Source organism: Alosa pseudoharengus, unplaced genomic scaffold (assembly GCF_046254945.1).
Source record: "Alosa pseudoharengus isolate Yale_2024_CS ecotype anadromous, Long Island Sound unplaced genomic scaffold, YU_APseudo_1.1 YU_APseudo_1.1_scf_2, whole genome shotgun sequence".
NCBI lineage: Eukaryota > Metazoa > Chordata > Actinopteri > Clupeiformes > Clupeidae > Alosa > Alosa pseudoharengus.
Window position 1 is genome coordinate 31,401,323 of NW_027468663.1, and position 21,361 is coordinate 31,422,683.

Sequence of the window (21,361 nt, forward strand, 5' to 3'; positions counted from 1 at the left end):
CCTAAACTCCCAGATTCTTGGTCACACAGCCCAAACTCTCTGTTACAAGTGAACAGAGCATAATCTTAGTCATTATTTTACTCACAATGATCATTCTGAATGTTGGGCAATGTACTTGGGTATTTCTCTTAAATGCCTTTGATGGTGGATTGAGGGGGTTCTGTCATAATCTGGTCAAGACTGGCTGAATAGGCTATTTATATAGGACATAATGAACTCATGATCAATGATGCAGATTTATTGCTTAATAATACTTGGTGTAATGCCTATCATGGAAACCAGTCATTTATCTAATGTGTTGTTTTCTATAAAGGTGTAGGAGATTGTAAAGTAGCATATATTTTATAAGGTCAATAATCCTTCCATTGTCAATGTTTTAATTTGTGATTGTTTTCACAATGTCTGATGTTTCCAACAGAGAAATGTGTAATCTCATATTTGAAAGCAGACAGCCAAACCCCCCGCAAAGTTGATAATTACCAAGATGATTCACTGGCACATGACATGAATGAAATAACAAAAAGACTGGAAAACTGCAAGAACATCGGCAACAGTGAGAATAATGCACCATGTTGTGGAAAATTCAACCATACATCAAGCAACTGTGAACACACAGTTACCTATATCCGTTATGGAGCGCCTGGAAGAGTCTCCTGTTTGGTAGGCCTACTGTGAAATTCTTCTTAATGTATTCTTAAGTTGAGGTTGAAAGTGATGCTAGACAGATGTTTGAAAGAGGCACTTACTTAACCCAATAGTGAAAATTAAAGTTAAAAATTAACTTCTGAATGAATTGCAATATTACCTGGGACACACAATAGCGTGAAGTCCTCATAAAACTAATATACATTTGACTGCACCATACATGCACAACACATAGATCACAGAATTTTAGGATATGCCTCTAAACGTGCAATGACTACACAACAAGAATGTTTTGAACATAATGAGATGGGGTGAGTAAACCACAATACTTAAGGATGGAATCTTATCATCCTTCTGCCATTAGCCACTCCCACAATGCTGTCAAATGACTATTTCATGACTCAGGATTCCAGAACCAATCAAGGTTCTTCATGCACTGCAGCCATGAATCTTTTTTTCTTTTCGTCTGTCTGTCTGTCTATTGGACTGTGTGCAGGCCTGGTGGAAGTCTGATGACCCTGTAAAGTACCCAATGTATTACATTGGGCAACCACGTAGTGCACGTCCTACGCAATGTACACACTGGAATGAGTAGTGGAGTGGACCTAGTTAACATTACCGAACCTGTTATGTTCTACAGATTTTGTTCTGAGAAATGTCTTGGAATAAAGCATGATAGCATCACATTCTTTGTCTGAGTGTTTTTATTCCTGCATCTGTTTGTTTGTGTGTGCAAGGAATCCCAGAGTGGCTAATAAAAGTATTGTAAATCAGCTTTGTATGGTCATTTACCCAGGTGGGTCTCTTGTGTGTGTCCTTGGACTGACTGAAGTGGTGTCTCATTTCCTAGGCGTATGTTTTTACCCCTAGCCCTTACCACTCTGTTTCGAGGGCCAAGAGGTAGGTAAAGGTGGAGGGAAATCGAGAATCGAGATTGGCCCTGAGTCTCCAGAGAAATATGGTAGTAAAACATGCTATCACTAATGGGGAGGTTCAGGAGCCAGGGCCATTAACGTTTTAGGGCCACTATTTAAAAAACGTTTCTTACTGCAGCCTAGGCCATGCAGAAGGTGGAGCAGATTAAGTGGACAGGGTCAGGAATTTCTGTTTATTCCTTTTGGATCTTCTTTATAGTCATATTCTCTTTCTCAAACCCATACCCTCACCACCAGCGCTGTGTCCATTATTAGGTGTGGCATATGGTCGACAAACACACATGGTCCGTGGATGCAAGGGCAAAGACACTACTCCAGGCTGACTGTCTTAGGTTTACCACATCACATCACTGGCAGGTTAAGCCAGTTAAGTAGAGCTACCTTCAGTATCAGCATAGAGTCAATGCAGCATATGCATACTAACTAGATGTACCGCGTAGCGGTACAAAATATGGCCGCCGCTCAGTCCTGCACATCCATTCCGCGAAAATAAATCATATTAATGAATTTGTCTCCATCTTCTACTCCATCCCCCACTCTTGAAACTTTTGTGTATGCTTGTTTGGAATGTGTGTTTGCACACATTCCGCACACAAAGTAGCCTACTGGCGCTGCAAAGGTGAATAGATTTGTAACATTGTTATAAAACCTTTAAAATCTCTAAACAATCACAAGTAGGGCAGTTCATCACAGTCCATCCATTGCAACTGGACTGATGAAAGGTACACCTGTAGGCTACATTGTATTTGGGAAAAGCAGAAGGTAGCAGCATAATGTATTTATTTATTTATTATTAAACAAAACAATCCCTGTCAGTTCCATGCAGTTTTCAACAGCTATCAAGAAGAGAGGTCATGGATTTTTGTGAATGTTTCTTCTTCTACATATGCATAAGTTTAGTCATCTAGTTCAAATGATATTCAGCTTTATTGTCAATGCACAAATTAAATACCAGTAGTCTAAAACAAAATGCCGTTTTACCCAGTGGTGCAAATAACTGTTTTATGTATTATGTTTTGTGTATTATGTCCAAAAGGGCCTTCATGAAATGCGTTGCGAGACTGTTCATACACATTTTAACGGGCAAAGTTGAAGAGCTACTGTCCGTTATTGTTTGTGCAAATAATATGCTGATTCATGTTCCCTTGCATTTTGCAACCATGAGGTCCATGGTTAAGCTCAATCTTTTGACGCAATCTTTTATTTTCACCCAGCCTAGTCCATGGTAGGTGCCCGATAGAAATATTGTTTAATTTTGCGATTGAGATATCCACGCACTGGCGCCCCCCCTGCGACGTGTTCGCCCCCCGGTTTTAGAGCTATTCTAAATGCAAAAATGCATAGAGGGAGTTATGACAAAACCGTGACTGTTAACAAACTATAAGCTATATATGAGCTATGCTAGGCCTATTACACAACACAAATTGTCACTAGGCTATGCTGGCGACCCAAATAAAATCTCCGTTGGAACCAATGGCTTACACCTTACATTATCAAGCTGCCACCTCTTGGCGAAAAGTTAATAGTTTTGCATATCAGTAGTAATACATTTCACGTAGCTGTGAATCACGGAAAGGCGAATGAAGTGGACACTTCTAAATGGAACCCAACCCACTGTAGTAGCTCAAGGTCTGTGGCTAAAGCAGCCATAATGAAAGCGTTATCATTGTTTGGATACTTCACACACACGTGTTTTTTAATCGCATAGAATACAACTACCAAGCTGGAATCAAAGCACATCGACTCCCCTCTCACACCCTAAACACTTCGAACAAACAAAAAGCGCCTCACAGTCTCACGGAATAGCCATAGGCAAAACTGTATCTGACCGGTGTAACGTTGATACTAAATCATCCATCGCAAAGAATGATTTTTGTAGCACGTGCAACAAATATGTGTATATTTGAATACATCTCAACGTGCGCTCTAAAACATCTGGTTTAAATGGAGATGTAGATCATCACGGGTGCGTTAATAAATCTACATTGCAGCGAGTTGACACAAATTATTCACTTTGACGAATTTATGTAGTTTCAGTTACTTTACTTTGAACCATGCTCTTCCTTACTTGAACTTCAATCCAAAATAGAGGATTGAAGTAGCCTATGGGTGTTTGGGAATGAACGTTGACTCAGATGCTTTTTGAGACCTTGAGCAGAAATGTCCCAGCCCGGTGTTTAGGGTGCATCATAGACAGGTTATCTTTCAGGTAGCCTATATATTTTCCATTAAAAAACCATCACGTAGCGAATGTGTTGTGGCTAACTCACTTAGCTCCTGTTAGTAGCCTAGGTTATGGTCATAAGCAAATGAGATGACAGTCGAAAGATACAATTAGTGCTGTTATCGATTTGCTTGGTAGCCTATAAACGCATTTATGGTTTTCTACAAATACATCAATAATCAAATTGGCCTCCATCACTCAACCATGCTAACGGTAACATTATTTTACCTAGGTTCTGCTATTGATAGGATTAACGTAGCCTACCTGCAGTAAAAAACAAGCATGTCCGATAAACATTCTCAGATTTATTTCGGCTTCAAGAGGAAATTGGAATTACATGTCATGCAGAAATCATCCTACCCTTAGACGTTCTCTGCAGTAAACTACTGTAGCCTACAGTCTTGTCCTTGTAGGAAGCGTAGTGTCTTTCCAACCCACTTTAGATCAAAGATTCTAGGCTCCGCTCTAGAATCTTTGCTTTAGATTAACTTCCAACAAAATTACGTCTCACGGCAACGATGCGCCATCTAGTGGACAAACGACTACTTATCGCCAATACTGGAAATGCAGCCATGATGATGATGATGAATATTTATTTTGGCTTTCTTTTAATCCTACTGAATTTGTAATTATGTATCGTCCGTTCTAATACCGATAGTATGTGGGTGCCTGTGTGTGTGTGTGCATGTGTATATGTGTGCACCACCATCTACAGGCCAATGAGTGTACAGTCACTAAATGTACACATAACTTAATTTTTTAGACCCCCCCATGGATGAAATTCTACGAAACTTGGCATACCCCCAGAGAATGTCAGGTTAATCATACACATAAAATTTGGTGCAGTTCTGAACGTCTTTACTGAAGAGAGGGGCGATTAAAGCAGAATGATATTGCATTTTCATTTTTTACCGGGGGGGTGCAAATCACAAATGAGTGATTATGGGCTAGGTTGATGTGGGCCCTTGAGACCAACATACCATACAAATTTCTTCATCCTCGGTGCCACGGTTCAGGTAGTTATTTAGGAAAAACTGCATTTTTTGGGTTTCGGGGGGCCAAGCGCGGAGGGGGAGTGGCCCCCTGGGGACCAAACAAATTTTTTCCGTAAAAGTCTAGTGGGGCTACATACCCACCAAATTTCATGTGCCCCGGTGTTTCGGTGCCCCGGGTATCGTTGACCAAAATTTCAGGAAGTAGATGACGGAAAAAAAAAGAAAAAAAACTTTGACAATCCCTATATGACCGCTTCGCTAGCTTTGCTAGCGGCGGTCATAATAATGTAAAGGTGTAGCCTATACGAGGAATTTTGTCTCTGCATTTATCCCATCTGTGAATTAGTGGTCACATAGAGCAAGCACATGGCCTAGAAATCTAGACGCACCCTAGCGGCAGCAAATTACATTTGCTTCCAGGGCTAGTCTAGCAACTCTCCGTTGGCTTGTGAGCTCGAAAAATTAAACTTCTATCAGGCCAATCAAATCATGTATAGTTAGAGTCGTTAGGCGGGCTTAACATAATGATTGATGTCAGAGTTGCAACGGTTTGGCTTGAATTCCCTGCTACTTGAAAACAAAGAAGATGGATGTTGCTGTTGGCCAACAGTGTGACACGAGTTTTGAAGTTGGCAAACGTTTGAACTAACTAGCTCTGCTGGTGGGAAAACGCATGGGACTCAGCGCTGTCAGCAACCTAATGATGCTACCATTGAATATAGCTTCCAGAGAAATTTGTCGTCAACATTGGGCAATCGAGGGTGAATTAAGTTGTTAGCATACACTGGACAGTTAAGTAAACACAATTCCTTCCAATTATTGTGTTCAGAAACAAGCAGAACTCTACCTGAATGTAAAACGAATGTATAAAGTCTAACTGTTAGCTAGTTCGCCCATTGACTTCCATTGTGTGAGGTTAGCATGCTTTCCCCCTCGTGGGGGGCGGTAACCTTTCCGAACGTCTTAACCGACTGTATGCGTGCAGAGGGAATAGAGCAGGGGTGTCAAACATACGGCCCGCGGGCCGGATGCGGCCCGCTAGATGGTTTAATCCGGCCCAGACTTGTAGAGAATAAATTTCTGACTATGTCAAAAAAAAAATCTCTAGCCCATTCCTGTGAGGAGTTATGAATTTTCAAAGAAATAACCGAAATGCTCAATTCAGCCGCTAGGCGCAGCCAAAAAACAAAAAAAAAGTTCGGAGTTGACTGGTCCTGTGCTTTCAGTTTGGCTACATTGTCGGGAGAAAAGCAGGCGTTGCGACAAAATTCAGAGACAAAGTGCAGCCTGCAAACGGAGGACAAGATGTTTGGGCATTTTATTGTATTTTGCACCAGGAAGTGTTGTGTTGTAAAACACTAAACTTGGATCATGTTAAAGTGTGGTTGTGCAAACTGTAAATTTAATCAGGTCGCGAGGTCTGACTCACCGTCAGTTTGACTGTTTTCTTAGTGATAATGGCTTACCATACCACGCTGTAGTACGGTGGTTAAGCCGAGGTGCCGTACGGAATGGGTGCAGGATCTGGCCTTTATGGTGGATAGCCTATTACACAGCACCGCCACCTAGCCTACAAAATTATTTGATCTGATGTAACCTAATCGTATCAGTTGATCGTATTGCTCATGCACTGCTAACTTATGTTTGTTAAATTCATTTTATTTTTCATACATTTGCACATTTACATTTTTAAGGCAGGATGTTAACTTTCTTCATAGCTCCCACTTGAGTTTAGTGTGGTGAGTTGGTTCAGGTGGTCAGATCTCAACTATAAAAAATAAACCAGTTGTTTATGAGAGTGAAATGCATTTTATTTCAATTTTTTTATTGGCCTCTCTGAATAAATGTGTAATAATCTAATATATCCCTTGTGATTATGTAGGCTACAAATGTAGGCTGAAGGGTAAAGCATAGCCTACTGAAAAAAACTAAGCTGGAGATTTGGAGTTGTCAAAGGATGTTTTGCAATTATTTAACTGGTCCGGCCTGCTTGAGATCAGATGGGCTGTATGTGGCCCCTGAACCAAAATGAGTTTGACACCCCTGGAATAGAGCATCACAGTCCCGCCCCTCCTCCGAGAGAGCTTAGTTTCCGGAAGTAAATTTCCCATTCATTTCTCCCATTGACGTTTTGGAAAAATCCGTATCTAAAGAGTTTTAGAGCATGTCTTAGGCTAATCAGCTACGGCGTAACTCATAAGCATACAACATATCATTTCGAGTGAAAAAACGAATAGAAAGTCCAAAAAAAGTCAAAGGTACAAGACTGTGTACATATTTTCATTTCCGAGCGAAGGAACTACTCATCCCATAAACCACCGGGCCTCACTGAAAAATATATAAGCAGCACGAACCAGCGCGAAATCATTCATTTCCAACCGGCGACAGCAGCGAACCCTCTCCTCCAAACAATGATTTTTATATAGTTAATAGCAGTTATTTCAGGAGTAATCGTGTAAATAATAGTGTTTTGGTATTGAATGTTATATTTACCATCGTGTATTTTATATTGTGTGTGTGAAAGCGGTTAACGTTAACGTTAACGTTAGCAACATTGTGCATAGGCGGAGCTAAGCGGAACGAAATTCATCTGGCAAGAGTCAGGTTAGGTTTGGGGGTCCTCCCCCAGAATTTCTTTCATTTGTTTGATGTGATTTCCTGTATTCTGGTGCATTTTGGTAGCTTGGAAATCTAGACACACCCTAACGGCAGCAAATTACATTTGCTTCCAGGGCTAGTCTAGCAACTCTCTGTTGGCTTGTGAGTTCGAAAAATTAAACTTCTATCAGGCCAATCAAATCGTCTATAGAGTCGTTAGGGGGGCATAATGATTGATGGCAGAGTTGCAACGGTTTGGCTTGAATTCCCTGCTACTTGAAAACAAAGAAGATGGATATTGCTGTTGGCCAACAGTGTGACACGAGTTAAGCTTGTTTTGAGATGGCAAAAGTTTGAACTAGCCAACTAGCTCCGCTGGTGGGAAAACGCATGGGACTCAGTGCTGTCCTATTGCATGCAGAGGGAATTTGAAAGACAACGGATTATCCCGCCCCTCGGACTGAGCACTGCGAACGGTGAGTGCCCAGACCCTACATTTTAATGTGGGTCTGGCTCGTCAGGCTAGCATTTTGGGGATGGCCAATACTAAATTCAATCAGATTCATAGCCTACATCCTGATTTGTTGATATTGAGGCAATGATTCCATGCAAAGTCTTGGGCTTCAGGGCCCCCTGACACCTTGGGCCCCTGCCCGTGCCCGACCAGGGTCCCAGAGTTAAATGAACATTGGTATCAAAGGGATCTAGCCTACTACTAGGACCATGGGCGTCGGAGGCATTGTGAAAGTGGGTGGGACATTTCAGAGGGGGGGTATGGGGGTCCTCCCCCAGAACATTTTTTTTTGGACTAGATGCAATTTCCTGAATTCTGGTACATTTTAACAGGTTATTTAGATACTTCTATATAACAAAATAAAGCCAGCCTACGAAATTAATAAGAAGTAAATCGTGCATAATTTAAAAATAACTCAATAGGCTACTTGGCTACGCAATAAGGTTTCCATTTAGCACCGCAGCCGTTCAATGAACGCATGAAAGCGGATGGTTTGTTTGAAATCCCGACACTCTTTCAACTATATGGAACGTAATAGTGATCATCAAATACCTCCCCAGATTTCAGTGCCTATCAGTCCCAACATTTAACAATATAATCAAACAGTCCAAAAGTAAATTAAATATCAAACTAAACCGTGAATCCAATGAAAATGACAATGAAGCACTAAACAGATGCTGAAAACAGCACTGGTATTTCGCACAGCAAAAGTGAGGGGGTCCAAACTAACAATTTTAAAAAGTGGATGGGTGTTTTGTAAGAATTTAAGAAATGTTTGTATATTTTAACTTTTAAATGCATCAATCAGGTGCACTTTCAAAATAAATTCAGAGGTCAGACTTGCTTATTTTTATGGAAATATTTGTGCTGTAGCCTAAGCTATTTTGCACTTCAGAATTATAACCATGCGCACACAGGTGGAATAGTTAAGGTGATATTGCAATAAGTTCACAACCACAAAAACATATGCTACATTTCACAGTTCAGAAATGTTCAAAAATGTGTGTATATTTCAGCACTCCATGAAATTATGCAGAAGTGGTCACCTGTGTTATTCAGCTAGTTTATTTAAGATAATATATTGGTCATTGTAATGGCCATAGCCTATAGCCTACATCCTTTTTCAGGATGTACCCATATCTGCATGATGTGAATGTTTGCATATGGCTTATGTCAGGCTTTATATCAATATTTGTGTCTCGTTATTGTGTCACTAGGAAGCATGCCAATATAAATATATTCATTTATCTGTAATGGGATTGTAATTACACTTACCGTATTTTCCGGACTATAAGTCACACTTTTTTTTAATAGTTTGGCTGGTCCTGCGACTTATAGTCAGGTGCGACTTATATATGAAAAAAATTATATAATTGAACATGTTTTTAAATGTTAATTTATATTAACTCAGGGCTTAAAATTCATTTTTCAAAATGGGGGGGAATTCCCCCCTTAGGTTATTCATGTAGGGGGGATTTACACAATTTGGGGGGGAGGGGTCGATTCTGATACCATGTCAAGAATTGTGATTTCGATACTTCTTCGATACTTAAAAAAAGTGTTTGATTTTGGTGCCCCCACCACCCTGACGTCATCAGTAATATATACTGCAGTGGGATCATTCACAACAGTGGACATCCTAGATTCTGCTTGACTCTCTCCACACACAAACACACACTGAAAATGATGGCGTCATATGTTTCTATTTCATATATTTTTAAATTCATATAGAGTGTATTTAGTTAATAATGTATTTTTTAATGTATAGCATTTTACTAGTAATTACTAGTAGCTAAACATATTTAGTAATTTGAATGCTTCATTTTGACGTTTAACTTATAACACTTAGGTATATCTTTAATGTGGTGAAATGACATCCTCACATCATCAGCTTTCAGAAAATATACAATTTATGTCGACTGAATCGCCCGGGCGGCCTACGGGCATCATCTTGTGCCAACCGCATCACAAGCAATGGTATGGTATAGTGACATTCAAGTTGTTGAGCTAAGAAAACTAAGTCTTGTGCCCCCTCAACATGGGGGTGAAATGGCATCCTCACATCATCAGCTTTCAGAAAATGTACAATTTATGCAGATTGAATCGCCTGGGCGGCCTACAGGCATCATCTTGTGCCAACCGCATCACAAGCAATGGTATGGTATAGTGACATTCAAGTTGTTGAGCTAAGAAAACTAAGTCTTGTGCCCCCTTAACATGGGGGTTAAATGACATCCACACATCATCAGCTTTCTGAAAATATACAATTTATGTCGACTGAATCGCCCGGGCGGCGTATGGGCTGTTAATTAATTAGACATTGTTGTCAAGTTGTTGAGCTAAGAAAACTAAGTCAACCGCGTCATAAACAATGGTATGGTATAGTGACATTCAAGTTGTTGAGCTAAGAAAACTAAGTCTTGTGCCCCCTTAACATGGGGGTGAAATGACATCCCCACATCATCGGCTTTCTGAATATATACAATTTATGGCGACTGAATCGCCCGGGCGGCCTACGGGCATCATCTTGTGCCAACCGCGTCGTAAACAATGGTATGGTATAGTGACATTCAAGTTGTTGAGCTAAGAAAACTAAGTCTTGTGCCCCCTCAACATGGGGGTGAAATGGCATCCTCACATCATCAGCTTTCAGAAAATGTACAATTTATGCTGATTGAATCGCCCGGGCGGCCTAGGGGCATCATCATGTGCCAACCGCATCACAAGCAATGGTATGGTATGGTGACATTCAAGTTGTTGAGCTAAGAAAACTAAGTCTTGTGCCCCCTTAACATGGGGGTGAAATGGCATCCTCACATCATCAGCTTTCTGAAAATATATAATTTATGGCGACTGAATCGCCCGGGCGGCGTACGGGCATCATCATGTGCCAACTGCGTCATAAACAATGGTATGGTATAGTGACATTCAAGTTGTTGAGCTGAGAAAACTAAGTCTTGTGCCCCCTCAACATGGGGGTTAAATAGCATCCTCACATCATCAGCTTTCAGAAAATATACAATTTATGTCGACTGAATCGCCCGGGCGGCCTACGGGCATCATCTTGTGCCAACCGCGTCGTAAACAATGGTATGGTATAGTGACATTCAAGTTGTTGAGCTGAGAAAACTAAGTCTTGTGCCCCCTATAACATGGGGGTGAAATGACATCCCCACATCATCAGCTTTCTGAAAATATACAATTTATGGCGACTGAATCGCCCGGGCGGCGTACGGACATCATCATGTGCCAACCGCGTCATAAACAATGGTATGGTATAGTGACATTCAAGTTGTTGAGCTGAGAAAACTAAGTCTTGTGCCCCCTCAACATGGGGGTTAAATAACATCCTCACATCATCAGCTTTCAGAAAATATACAATTTATGTCGACTGAATCGCCCGGGCGGCCTACGGGCATCATCTTGTGCCAACCGCGTTGTAAACAATGGTATGGTATAGTGACATTCAAGTTGTTGAGCTGAGAAAACTAAGTCTTGTGACCCCTCAACATGGGGGTTAAATAGCATCCTCACATCATCAGCTTTCAGAAAATTTACAATTTATGTCGACTGAATCGCCCGGGCGGCCTACGGGCATCATCTTGTGCCAACCGCGTCGTAAACAATGGTATGGTATAGTGACATTCAAGTTGTTGAGCTAAGAAAACTAAGTCTTGTGCCCCCTCAACATGGGGGTGAAATAGCATCCTCACATCATCAGCTTTCAGAAAATGTACAATTTATGTCGACTGAATCGCCCGGGCGGCGTACGGGCATCATCATGTGCCAACCGCGTCATAAACAATGGTATGGTATAGTGACATTCAAGTTGTTGAGCTGAGAAAACTAAGTCTTGTGCCCCCTCAACATGGGGGTTAAATAGCATCCTCACATCATCAGTGCCCGGTGGGTGTGGAGGTGTGCCTGGGCGGTGTGGAGGTGTGCCTGGGGGGTGTGGAAGTGTGTCTAGTGGGTGTGGAGGTGTGCCATGGTGAGCAATCAGAGTTGCACATTAGACTCAGCCCAAGCTTTCCCAGGTCATTACTAGGTTCTTGCCCGTGCTGTAGGTATTACATTATATTCAACTTTATTGTCATTGCACGAGTGGAATACCTGTAGCGACATGCAGTCTTACACCTGACCACTGGGGCAAATGAGTAGGCTAATTGTGCATCCATGAAATGCACCACTAGACGGTTCTATACACATACAATTTTGCAAGGTGTTGGTGGATTGTTTGGGTACTTCATTGCTACAACTACCAAGTGGAAATTAAAGTACATGGATTCCACTCTCACAGTACAAGGCTTATACAAACACAATTCAAACAAGCATCCCAGTCTCACATGCATACACTGTATTGCCATATGCAAAACTGTATCGCACCGGTGCTACGTTGGTAAATCATCCATCGCACAAGCTGATTTATATTGTAGCATGTTTTGAGTTTTGTGATAAAGTTAGGTTAAAGGTCAAACCAAAACATGTAGAGCCAGAGGACGGCTGGAGTAATAAAAAAGTGCCACAAAACTGAGAAATGTCTTATCAATTACCACCTTCACCACAGATAAGACTGTATGGATTAAATAAAAAGCAAGAAAGCTCAGTGTGTAGGCTTAGTCAAAAAGGAAACATTCCCCCAAATCTGTCCTATCATGCTTGTAACAGATTCAAAAACCATATGAATAATTGCTGGTTCAATATTGTAACTCAAGCCATTTTAAATGTAGATGTTGTTATCCAGCTCTTGGCGTGTCGCAACCCTGTGCTATGATCAGAGTTGGCCATTAGACTTCTGTTTTCATGATAGCAAAGCCATACATGGTTAGTGTAACGGTAAGTGTTTTGTAATGGTTAGCTGTGTGCAGTGTGAAAAAAAATACAGTGCAGAGCAGACACAATTTGAGGTCAATAGGGTGAGTAAAAGTACAGTGTAGGCCACAATATGCAATGTTCTAACTTTCCAGCATTGCTTAGGAATTGTTTTTGTAGGGTTTGAATCGTGGCATTGTTTGCCACCTCCTGGGTGTAGATGTTCTCTGCCATCCCAAAGCATTAACTGGCAGAGAGAAGAAACTACTTAGGCAAGTCAGTAGGAAGAGAAGAAAAGGCGTAAGACCAGACAGTCAGGCCACAGGAAGGTAACAGGTACTGTAGAGACAGTGGGAGGAAGGAGGAAGTCATACATGGTTAGGTCTACAAGTGTTTTGTAATTGTCAGGCTATGTGTGGTGTGAAAAAGATCTCTGAATTCCTGTAGCGCAGCAGCTCTTTTGCGTTTCGATGTCAGATTTTTCTTTTGTAGCACTGTACATCCCTGCTGTTGGGTGTGGTGATACCCGTTGAAAGGTGGTGCAAGGCCATTTTAAATGTAAGCCTAGATGTTGTTACCCAACACTTAAAATCACACTCATTACAGAGCTGACATTTGCCTCAGAGTTATGTAAAACTCAAATGGCTTTGTGCTCAGCAAAATAATATGATAGTACAATATTTTAACATTAGCAGGATGTTTCATCTATCCATCTAGGTAACCTTGCATTTAAAAGTGTTTGCAAGTAAAGAAACCATATGTTTCACACACTTATTCCTGAAATGTTGTACTCATAGGGCAGGTAAAACAGTAATTAGGAAATCTGTGTCATACACCCAGTCTTATACAATGCAATATTAGTCAACTGATGTAACCTATGATCTTAAATCAATAATATGTCACAGGGGAACACCATTTCATGGACACTGAAGGATGCGCTGCAGGATGAGAGCTACAGCTCCAGTGCCTGAGTGTGGTCATCTTCATTGACCAAGCATCTACACAAGATGACCACAAATGTATGCCTTAAATCGGTGTTTCTCAAACTTTTTTTCTGGGGACCCACTTTTTAAAAATGACAGACTATCGCGACCCAACTCGTGACTGGTAGTTAACAAACTAGATCAGTGGTTCTCAAACTTTTTCTTTCATTCCCAACTTTGATCAAGGGGGCATTCTCGAGCCCCACCTATCCCTCATCGCTCTAAGAAAGTGGTAGGTCAAGTTTAAAATTGTCAAATTTATTGAAATAATGACAAGTTCTATATATATCCTCTTCAACAGAGTTAAAATCAGCTGGTGCTGCAGATATAATAATGAATAAATACATAACACACATATTTCTGTTTTCCAGCAACATATTAGGAAGCATAGGCCATTTTACAGCATTGTACATCAATGAAATACCAACATGCTGCATTAAATGGATCCATAATCCAGTCATACTGAGCACTACTGGTTGGGAAATATTTTTGAAATAAACTTTGCAGGGATGTGATGTAGGCCTACTGTTTAATACATGGGATCACAAGTGCCTCCCAATCAGACGTTTCAGCGATTTCGCTCAGAAATCTCAAAGGCATAATACATATATATCAAATATATCGCTAAGATAGGCCAGCTTCGTCAAGAAATGTTCATTAGTGAACGTGCTTGCAGATTCAAACATGCGCTCTTCCTCCAAGAAGAGGCGACTCAGGGCTTAAACACGCGCGACAGCACTTTACCTCGGGAAAGCCACCTTGCCTCGCTGTGAAACAGTAGGCTACAGCCTTTTGGTCAGCTACCATCTCTTCGCAAAGTGCGGAGAATAGACGCGCTTTTAAGGGCCGGGTTTTGATGAAATTCACCACTCTCACAACAACGTTCAAAATCTCATGTAGGTCGGGACTAACTAAGCTGCCTTGACACGAGCGATTCTCTGTGAATAACACAGTGCGTCCATTGCGCATCGGGTGCTACCTGGGCCCAGGCTACAGATAAAAAAATACATTAAAAAAAACAGTTTTTCAGTTCGCGCCCCACCTGGCATGTCTCGGTCGCGACCCACAGTTTGAGAAACGCTGCCTTAAATTGTGTGGATTAACAAAAGTATTGATATAATACCCTTAACATGGGGTTAAAACATCAGCTTAATTAATACCTGTGCATTCTAAATTCTTTAATAATGCGGTATTAATTCTTCGGTATTTATGTGTAGCCTAAATAGGCCTAAACAAACAACTGATTGTTGATAACGAAACAATGAAACTACTCATGGAATAGAGTTACATATTCTTAAACCTATTAAAGATTTATTGCAAATGAAATGAAGAAAAATAAATGATTTAACAAAACATTTACCACATTTGTTTAGCTTCTTTTTAGCCAATTGATCAGTGCCCTGCGTAAAAATAAGATGGACATTGTATAAATCCTGTAAAAAAATAATTTCAATTTAAATAGAGCTGTCATGGCTCTGAACTGTGTGAACTCTTATGGTTAATTTCACGAAAGGAGCTCGTTTGTTTTTTGTGGAGCCAAGTGTGTTTGAACCTGCCGCTATTCTGAATGTAATTAGTGTCTACACGGACCCGGTTGGGTGTTGCACCAAGTGAATCAGTACGTTACGATAAAGAAGAACGTGCAGACACTAATTACATTCAGAATCACGACAGGTTAAAAATTCTCAATTTCACACGACAAGTCAATTAAACTTAATCAATAATGTACGGATTTTCGTACCTACAAAGACAAAATCGGCTAGAAAACAGGTCTAGAACACGTTATGTATTACGCGACTTTTATTTAACAAATTCGGCTCGACCGGAAGTCTTATTTTCGCTGAGCACTCTGGCACTCGCTAGAATAACGGAACTGCTTTCGCGTATCGTGTGGCGAGACACCGGCTACTACTAACTACACGTGTAGATTCCTTTAGGTTTAGAACTGCGTGTTTTGTTTTTATTTGTTGGACTGTCAGTGCACCGAAATAGCGACATTCTAATTCGAGTTAGGGTGTTTCGTCTGTAGTATTGAAATTGACATCAGAGGTACGGTAATACAGGCTACACAGTGGAAGAAGACAGAGGCTTCAGCGTATGTTAACTGTTATTTCATCAAACGTGAACAAACAAGGTAATGACAAGCTAGAGAACTTGGGTATGTTTAATTTTGAGCTTGGTTTTGAGTGTATAGCCTACTATGTTTTAATCACTCATAAAGCCTTGCCGATCTGGATGGTGTGTGAGGAAGCAAGCATCAACGAGGTAGTCGAGCAGTTAGGCTACATGACAGTTTTTTCTGTCTCCTGTCAGGATGGAGTATCTACCTAACTCCAATTCGAGATACAAAGACGTGGAGTACTGGGACGAGCGATATAAGACCGAACAGAGTTTCGAATGGTTTGGAGACTTGTCCAGATTTCATCACTTACTCCAGCGTCATGTCGACAAAGAAGATTCCATATTAGTTCTTGGTGAGTCAACGTTAGCCTACAAAAGAACTCTATGAGATCAAGTCTACCTGTAAGCAAAAATGTGTGATGATCCTTTGGGTAAAGGTTTGTGTCTTGTTAAGCACTGGATCTTGAATTAACTGATTATGGGCCACATGAGCACACACAAATTGATGGGGTTTCCCAGGTCCCATCACATATGACATAACCATCAACAGATTCAAGGCATCTTGTTGTGAAAAAACAAAGTTACAAATCATGATTATCACACAAGGCGTAACTTGTGTTAGGGCGGTGTCATTTCACTCCATTCAGATATCAGAGGTGGTCTTGGGCCTCAGACCCCCTGTCATTTAGTATGCTCAACATGCCAGCATTGTCATGTTTGCTTAATATTATTCACCCCTTGCAGACACGTGACTTAAGTCACGTGACGGCTCCATGCTGGACGGCAAAAAGATAGGAGACGGACGGCAAATTACATTATGTCAGGGTCGGACTGGGAGCAAAATTCGGCCCTGGCAATTTTCTCCTGGACCGGCCCACCACTGGACCGACAACCCCCCCCACACACACACACACACACAAAATCCCCTCCATAAATAACAAACACACAGTATTATGCTGTAGCAACACTTCATAAACTGAACCCAAACATTTAGATTTGGACCTATAGCCTAATCACAATAACACGGGGGTCCGGGGGTGTCTCTCCGGGATTAAAAAAAAAATCTGGTTGCTAATCACACCGTTTTAAAGTGATTTGAAATTGAGAGGGACAGGATTCAGGGATAGGCTACTAAAGACAGGCTCATCTTCTGTCTGTCTCACGTCATGTTACCCCATGCATTAAACCACATGTCACTGCTTGACTAAATGGAAAATATAGGCTACTGAACATGGACATCGTCATAGTTGACAGAAATTACGTTTTGTGCCAACATGTTGTAGAAACACAAACACAGCCTTTATTTGGTGCAAATCTTCTCCTTTACTTTGGTTATAGTCCGCGATTCACATTAACTGTAGACTATCACCACAAGTCTAGGCAGGCTATACTAAACGTTTTTGCCCTAGTTTGTGTGCCGTCATCACATTTTGCAATACCTTCGTTACTAACCTTTGATAGCCTACTTTTTACCTGCATCGACTCGCGAATGATTGTGCATCTAATGTGGGAAATACTTTGAAGTTCCTTTTGAGTAGTATCAGCTCCAAAAATGAATGGGGTTTCTTTAACCTGCGCTACACTTTTCCACCAAGTTGTGCGAAAATTGTAGGCTACCCGTAGTTTTTTTTTTATGTTGACAGAACCGCACTACAGTAGGTGCAGTAGCCCAGGCTCGGACTGGTAATCTGTACAACCGGGCAAATGCCCGGTGGGCCGGTCTACATGTGACCTCCGGGATTTTTTTTTTTTTTAAAGTTATTTAGCCTATTTGCAGCCCGTTATGTAGGCCTAGGCCTAGCCTATAAATGCATTTGCATCCATTTGGCTTGGGGGGTGACAGGTCAATAATTAATTTTTGCCTCTTAATGACAGGTTCAGTGTGTGTTACGATCGCGCCCCCCTGCCCCACCCCTCAATTGGATTTGTCCAAGCAGCCGCTAGTTCGAGTGCATGGTAGCCTAGGCTGTATATGTGCCCTCCGCTGGCTGGTGTTAACATTATTGCAGTTTAACCGTAAACAATCAGAGGTCTAGTTTTATTCCATAAATATATTGTTTTTATAGACGTAGTTGCACGCGCTACCAAGAGCTCATTTAGGCTACAGCAGTGACGGACTGGGATTAAAAAACGGCCCTGGCATTTTCACCAACCACACGGGGACGCGCATGCACACGCGTGCATGTGCCCGCAACACACAGATATAACTTCACATGCACGGACATAACACGTTTGTAGCCCCATTGGTGATGAACTCTAACTTTAATATGCATAAAGACTGAACCAAGAACATGGATATATGAATGCACAACTCCAAAAAAATTAATGCAATATGAAATATGAAAATGAAAAAAGAATAGCCTAGAATAGCCTAGGCTACATGGATTTCTATGCAACGTCACGAAACATGCGTGCGCAAGAGGTAGAAAGCACCATAGAACAGCATAGAGCAGTGCTCTCCATGAAAAGAACAAAATTAGTTTTTGTGCTGAAAACTGCACCAATTCGAAATCACGATGGTTAGAAAATGTTCAATATGTTCAATATCCCTAAATGAATGCATGTCTTCGCCAAAAATAACAAAATACGATGTTAAAGGAGAATTCCGGTGTGATATTGACCTAAAGTGTGTTGAAACATGATACCGAGTGTGAACGTATGTCTCATAGCCCATCTCGGCTTGTCCCCTGCACTCCAAAATCTGGCGCTAGTTAGCCGATGCTACCAACAGCTTTTTCAATAGTGGTGCTTCGGCATCGGGCTAGCCATGCAAATAAATCACTGTTTTACACCATTTACGAGGCTCAATGTATCTCCACACTTCATTGGTAGACTTCCGAGGGCCCTGACATTTAAAACGAGACATTGAGAACTTTGAAAAAGCACTGGTAGTTTACTTACAAGACGATTTATACAGACAGTATCTTCACGAAGTTTAGCGTTTGCAGCCATCTTGAATTTAGTCACGATAAGTTGAGCGACGAGTAAGAATGAACAGGTATGATAAGGGATCAGATTCCAAAAATAATTCAGTGGAAATGCTTGGATTCTAGTTGCTGCTACTGGAAGAAACTGGAATCCATGCATTTCCACTGAATTATTTTTGGAATCTGTAAAACAGTGATTTATTTGCATGGCTAGCCCGATGCCGAAGCACCACCATTGAAAAAGCTGTTGGTAGCATCAGCTAACTAGCGCCAGATTTTGGAGTGCAGGGGACAAGCCAGGTGGGCTATGAGACATACGTTCACACTCGGCATCATGTTTCAACACACTTTAGGTCAATATCACACCGGAATTCTCCTTTAATGCAAATGAACGGCAAACTCTGAAATATAGCCTGAGATGTTATTATCATTGAGACAACAGGGGACCAGGGGTATATAAAAAATTCCGATTGTAGCTTACAGCAGCCGACTATTTAAGTCAAGTTTATAACGTTGTGGCACCAAGCGTCTTCTGTCCCACGGCTGCGCGCGAATGTAGGCCTAGTTTTGTTTGTAGGCTAAACGGGAAACCCATCAGAGCAGCCGCTCCACAAATGTGTCTTAATTAACGTCATGCAGTTAACAAGGTGCGAAGGAGCTTGCTCTTCTCCGCAACCATGTCTATCACGTCATCAGCATCCAAGTTCATTATAGGACCTCTTTCTCTGTCGCCATCAGCATAAAGGCCTTCAAATTATCCTGTGAGAATCGTGTCCTTAGGCGATTCTTGATGAATTTAAGAGTGGAAAAACTCCGTTTGCATGCCACTTGAGTACATGACAATTCATTTGCTAACCATATATAGTATAGGCACAGGTAAAGAGGTTTAACTGCTGGAGAAGGAAATAGCAACAGATTGCACAATTCTTGCAGGTAGCACATTTCTTGCTCACCAGGTTTATTTCTGTATCTTCCTATATCTCCGCGGCATCATCAAAGTCCAACGCTTTGACTGTATACTCGTTTAGAGGAGACTTTTTCAGGCTGTCCCAGTGCGTGGCGAGATGTGTCAATTCCAACTGTAGATTTTCAACCGTAGCACCTTCACTGAATTTAAGCAGACATTCTCTTATGTTTCGAAGTGCATTTGGGGGCAGTTTATTAGCTTTTATAAGGGGAAAATTCTGAGGATCAAGGCATGCTAGATCGGCAATTCCCCGTGCTGAAGGAAGTAGACGCATTCGGTTTGGATATTCCCAGAAGTCATTGCTTCATGTAGCCTAACTTTTGTAAACCAATAATAAAATAAAAGATACAGGCAGCATATTTATTGTATTTCAATTTCAAACAATGCACTTTTAAATCATTTGATTGAATAAGGTTACACAAGAATGTAGACTGATGTAAATATTGAGGGTCACCATGACTGTAGTGTAGAGACTCATGTCTGGTATAAATACTGATCAGTTTCCCACTATGAAGGAAGAAAAGGGAGATAGAGATAAATGGCTTATTCGAAGCCATGTAACACTATTGATGCTTGATAGTGGGCCAAGAGATATTGTAAAACCGTCTTTACGATAAATGGGCCGCGCAAACCCGACAAGCATGCCGCTCCATGGTTGGCCGGCCCACGAGGGGCCGCGGCCCTTCTGGCATCTGCCCAAATGCCAGACCGTCCAGTCCGTCACTGCTCACGATAGAGAAAAAGACTGTTTTTAAAGGACGTGACCAAAGCTGAGGCAAGCCAGGCAATAGGCCTATAGGCCCGATGGTAATTGTAAAGCAATTACAAAAGATTCACTGAACAAAAATGCTGATGTGGTACATGAAAATGTAGCTAAAAATGTGGAGAAAACAATGCAATCAAGCATTTTGGACGATATATTAGCACAAGCTGGCAGCAGAACAAATACTCGCAGAGAGAGCGAGAGAAAAAAAGATGCACATTTAAAACCAGGGCCTACATTTCAGCGCAGGATTGCGGGTATTGCGGCTATTGCGCATAAATTATTACTAAGTATTGAGCATAGGCGTACTGAGCATAGTCCCGCAACTCTAGCCATCATAATGCGAGAAATTCTCACACATTTTACAGCGCTGTCTGACGTTAATCTAATAATGGAGCGGCCTGAATGCGGGACTATTGACTGGACGGACCAACTCTGACTTCAATTAAACCCCATGCGATAATTTTTTAAAGTACACTCAAAGAAATGACTTGTAGAATTTACTTAATAAAATCCTTGTAAGTATTTGCACTCAAACTTTCTAAGTAAATTTTAATGCTGTAATATCAAGTATAACTTACTTACCAGTATCAAGTACAATGTACTTACTACTAACCTTAACATTTGTGATGATATTATGTAAATGTTATTTAATTATTTTCATACAGGAATATCAGTTATCAAAATATTAAGTAAATCTTACATGTCTGTAATATTTACTGTTATGAAGTGAATAAGTAGATTTTACTATATTTTTTCTGTTTGAAAATTTTAATTACCTAGTTGTATTAAGTTGTTTTACTCACTATAATTCTGCAATGTTACTTATTTTCTTTTGATAAATCTTAACTTTATGCAGTTAATATACTTTTACCAC

At 41.0% G+C, this 21,361-nt stretch overlaps 1 protein-coding gene across 1 annotated transcript in view; it reads left to right on the top strand.

Annotated features, from left to right (window-relative positions):
• Positions 1 to 15,582: 15,582 nt before the first annotated feature.
• ece2a (endothelin converting enzyme 2a) overlaps positions 15,583 to 21,361 on the top strand; it is a 148,129-nt gene continuing 142,350 nt past the window's right edge. Inside the window, exons 1-2 of the mRNA XM_076295929.1 lie at positions 15,583 to 15,840; positions 16,020 to 16,180. Of these exons, the coding sequence (XP_076152044.1) occupies positions 16,021 to 16,180 (160 nt within the window). The 5' untranslated portion in view covers positions 15,583 to 15,840; position 16,020. The remainder of the gene's footprint in view (positions 15,841 to 16,019; positions 16,181 to 21,361) is intronic.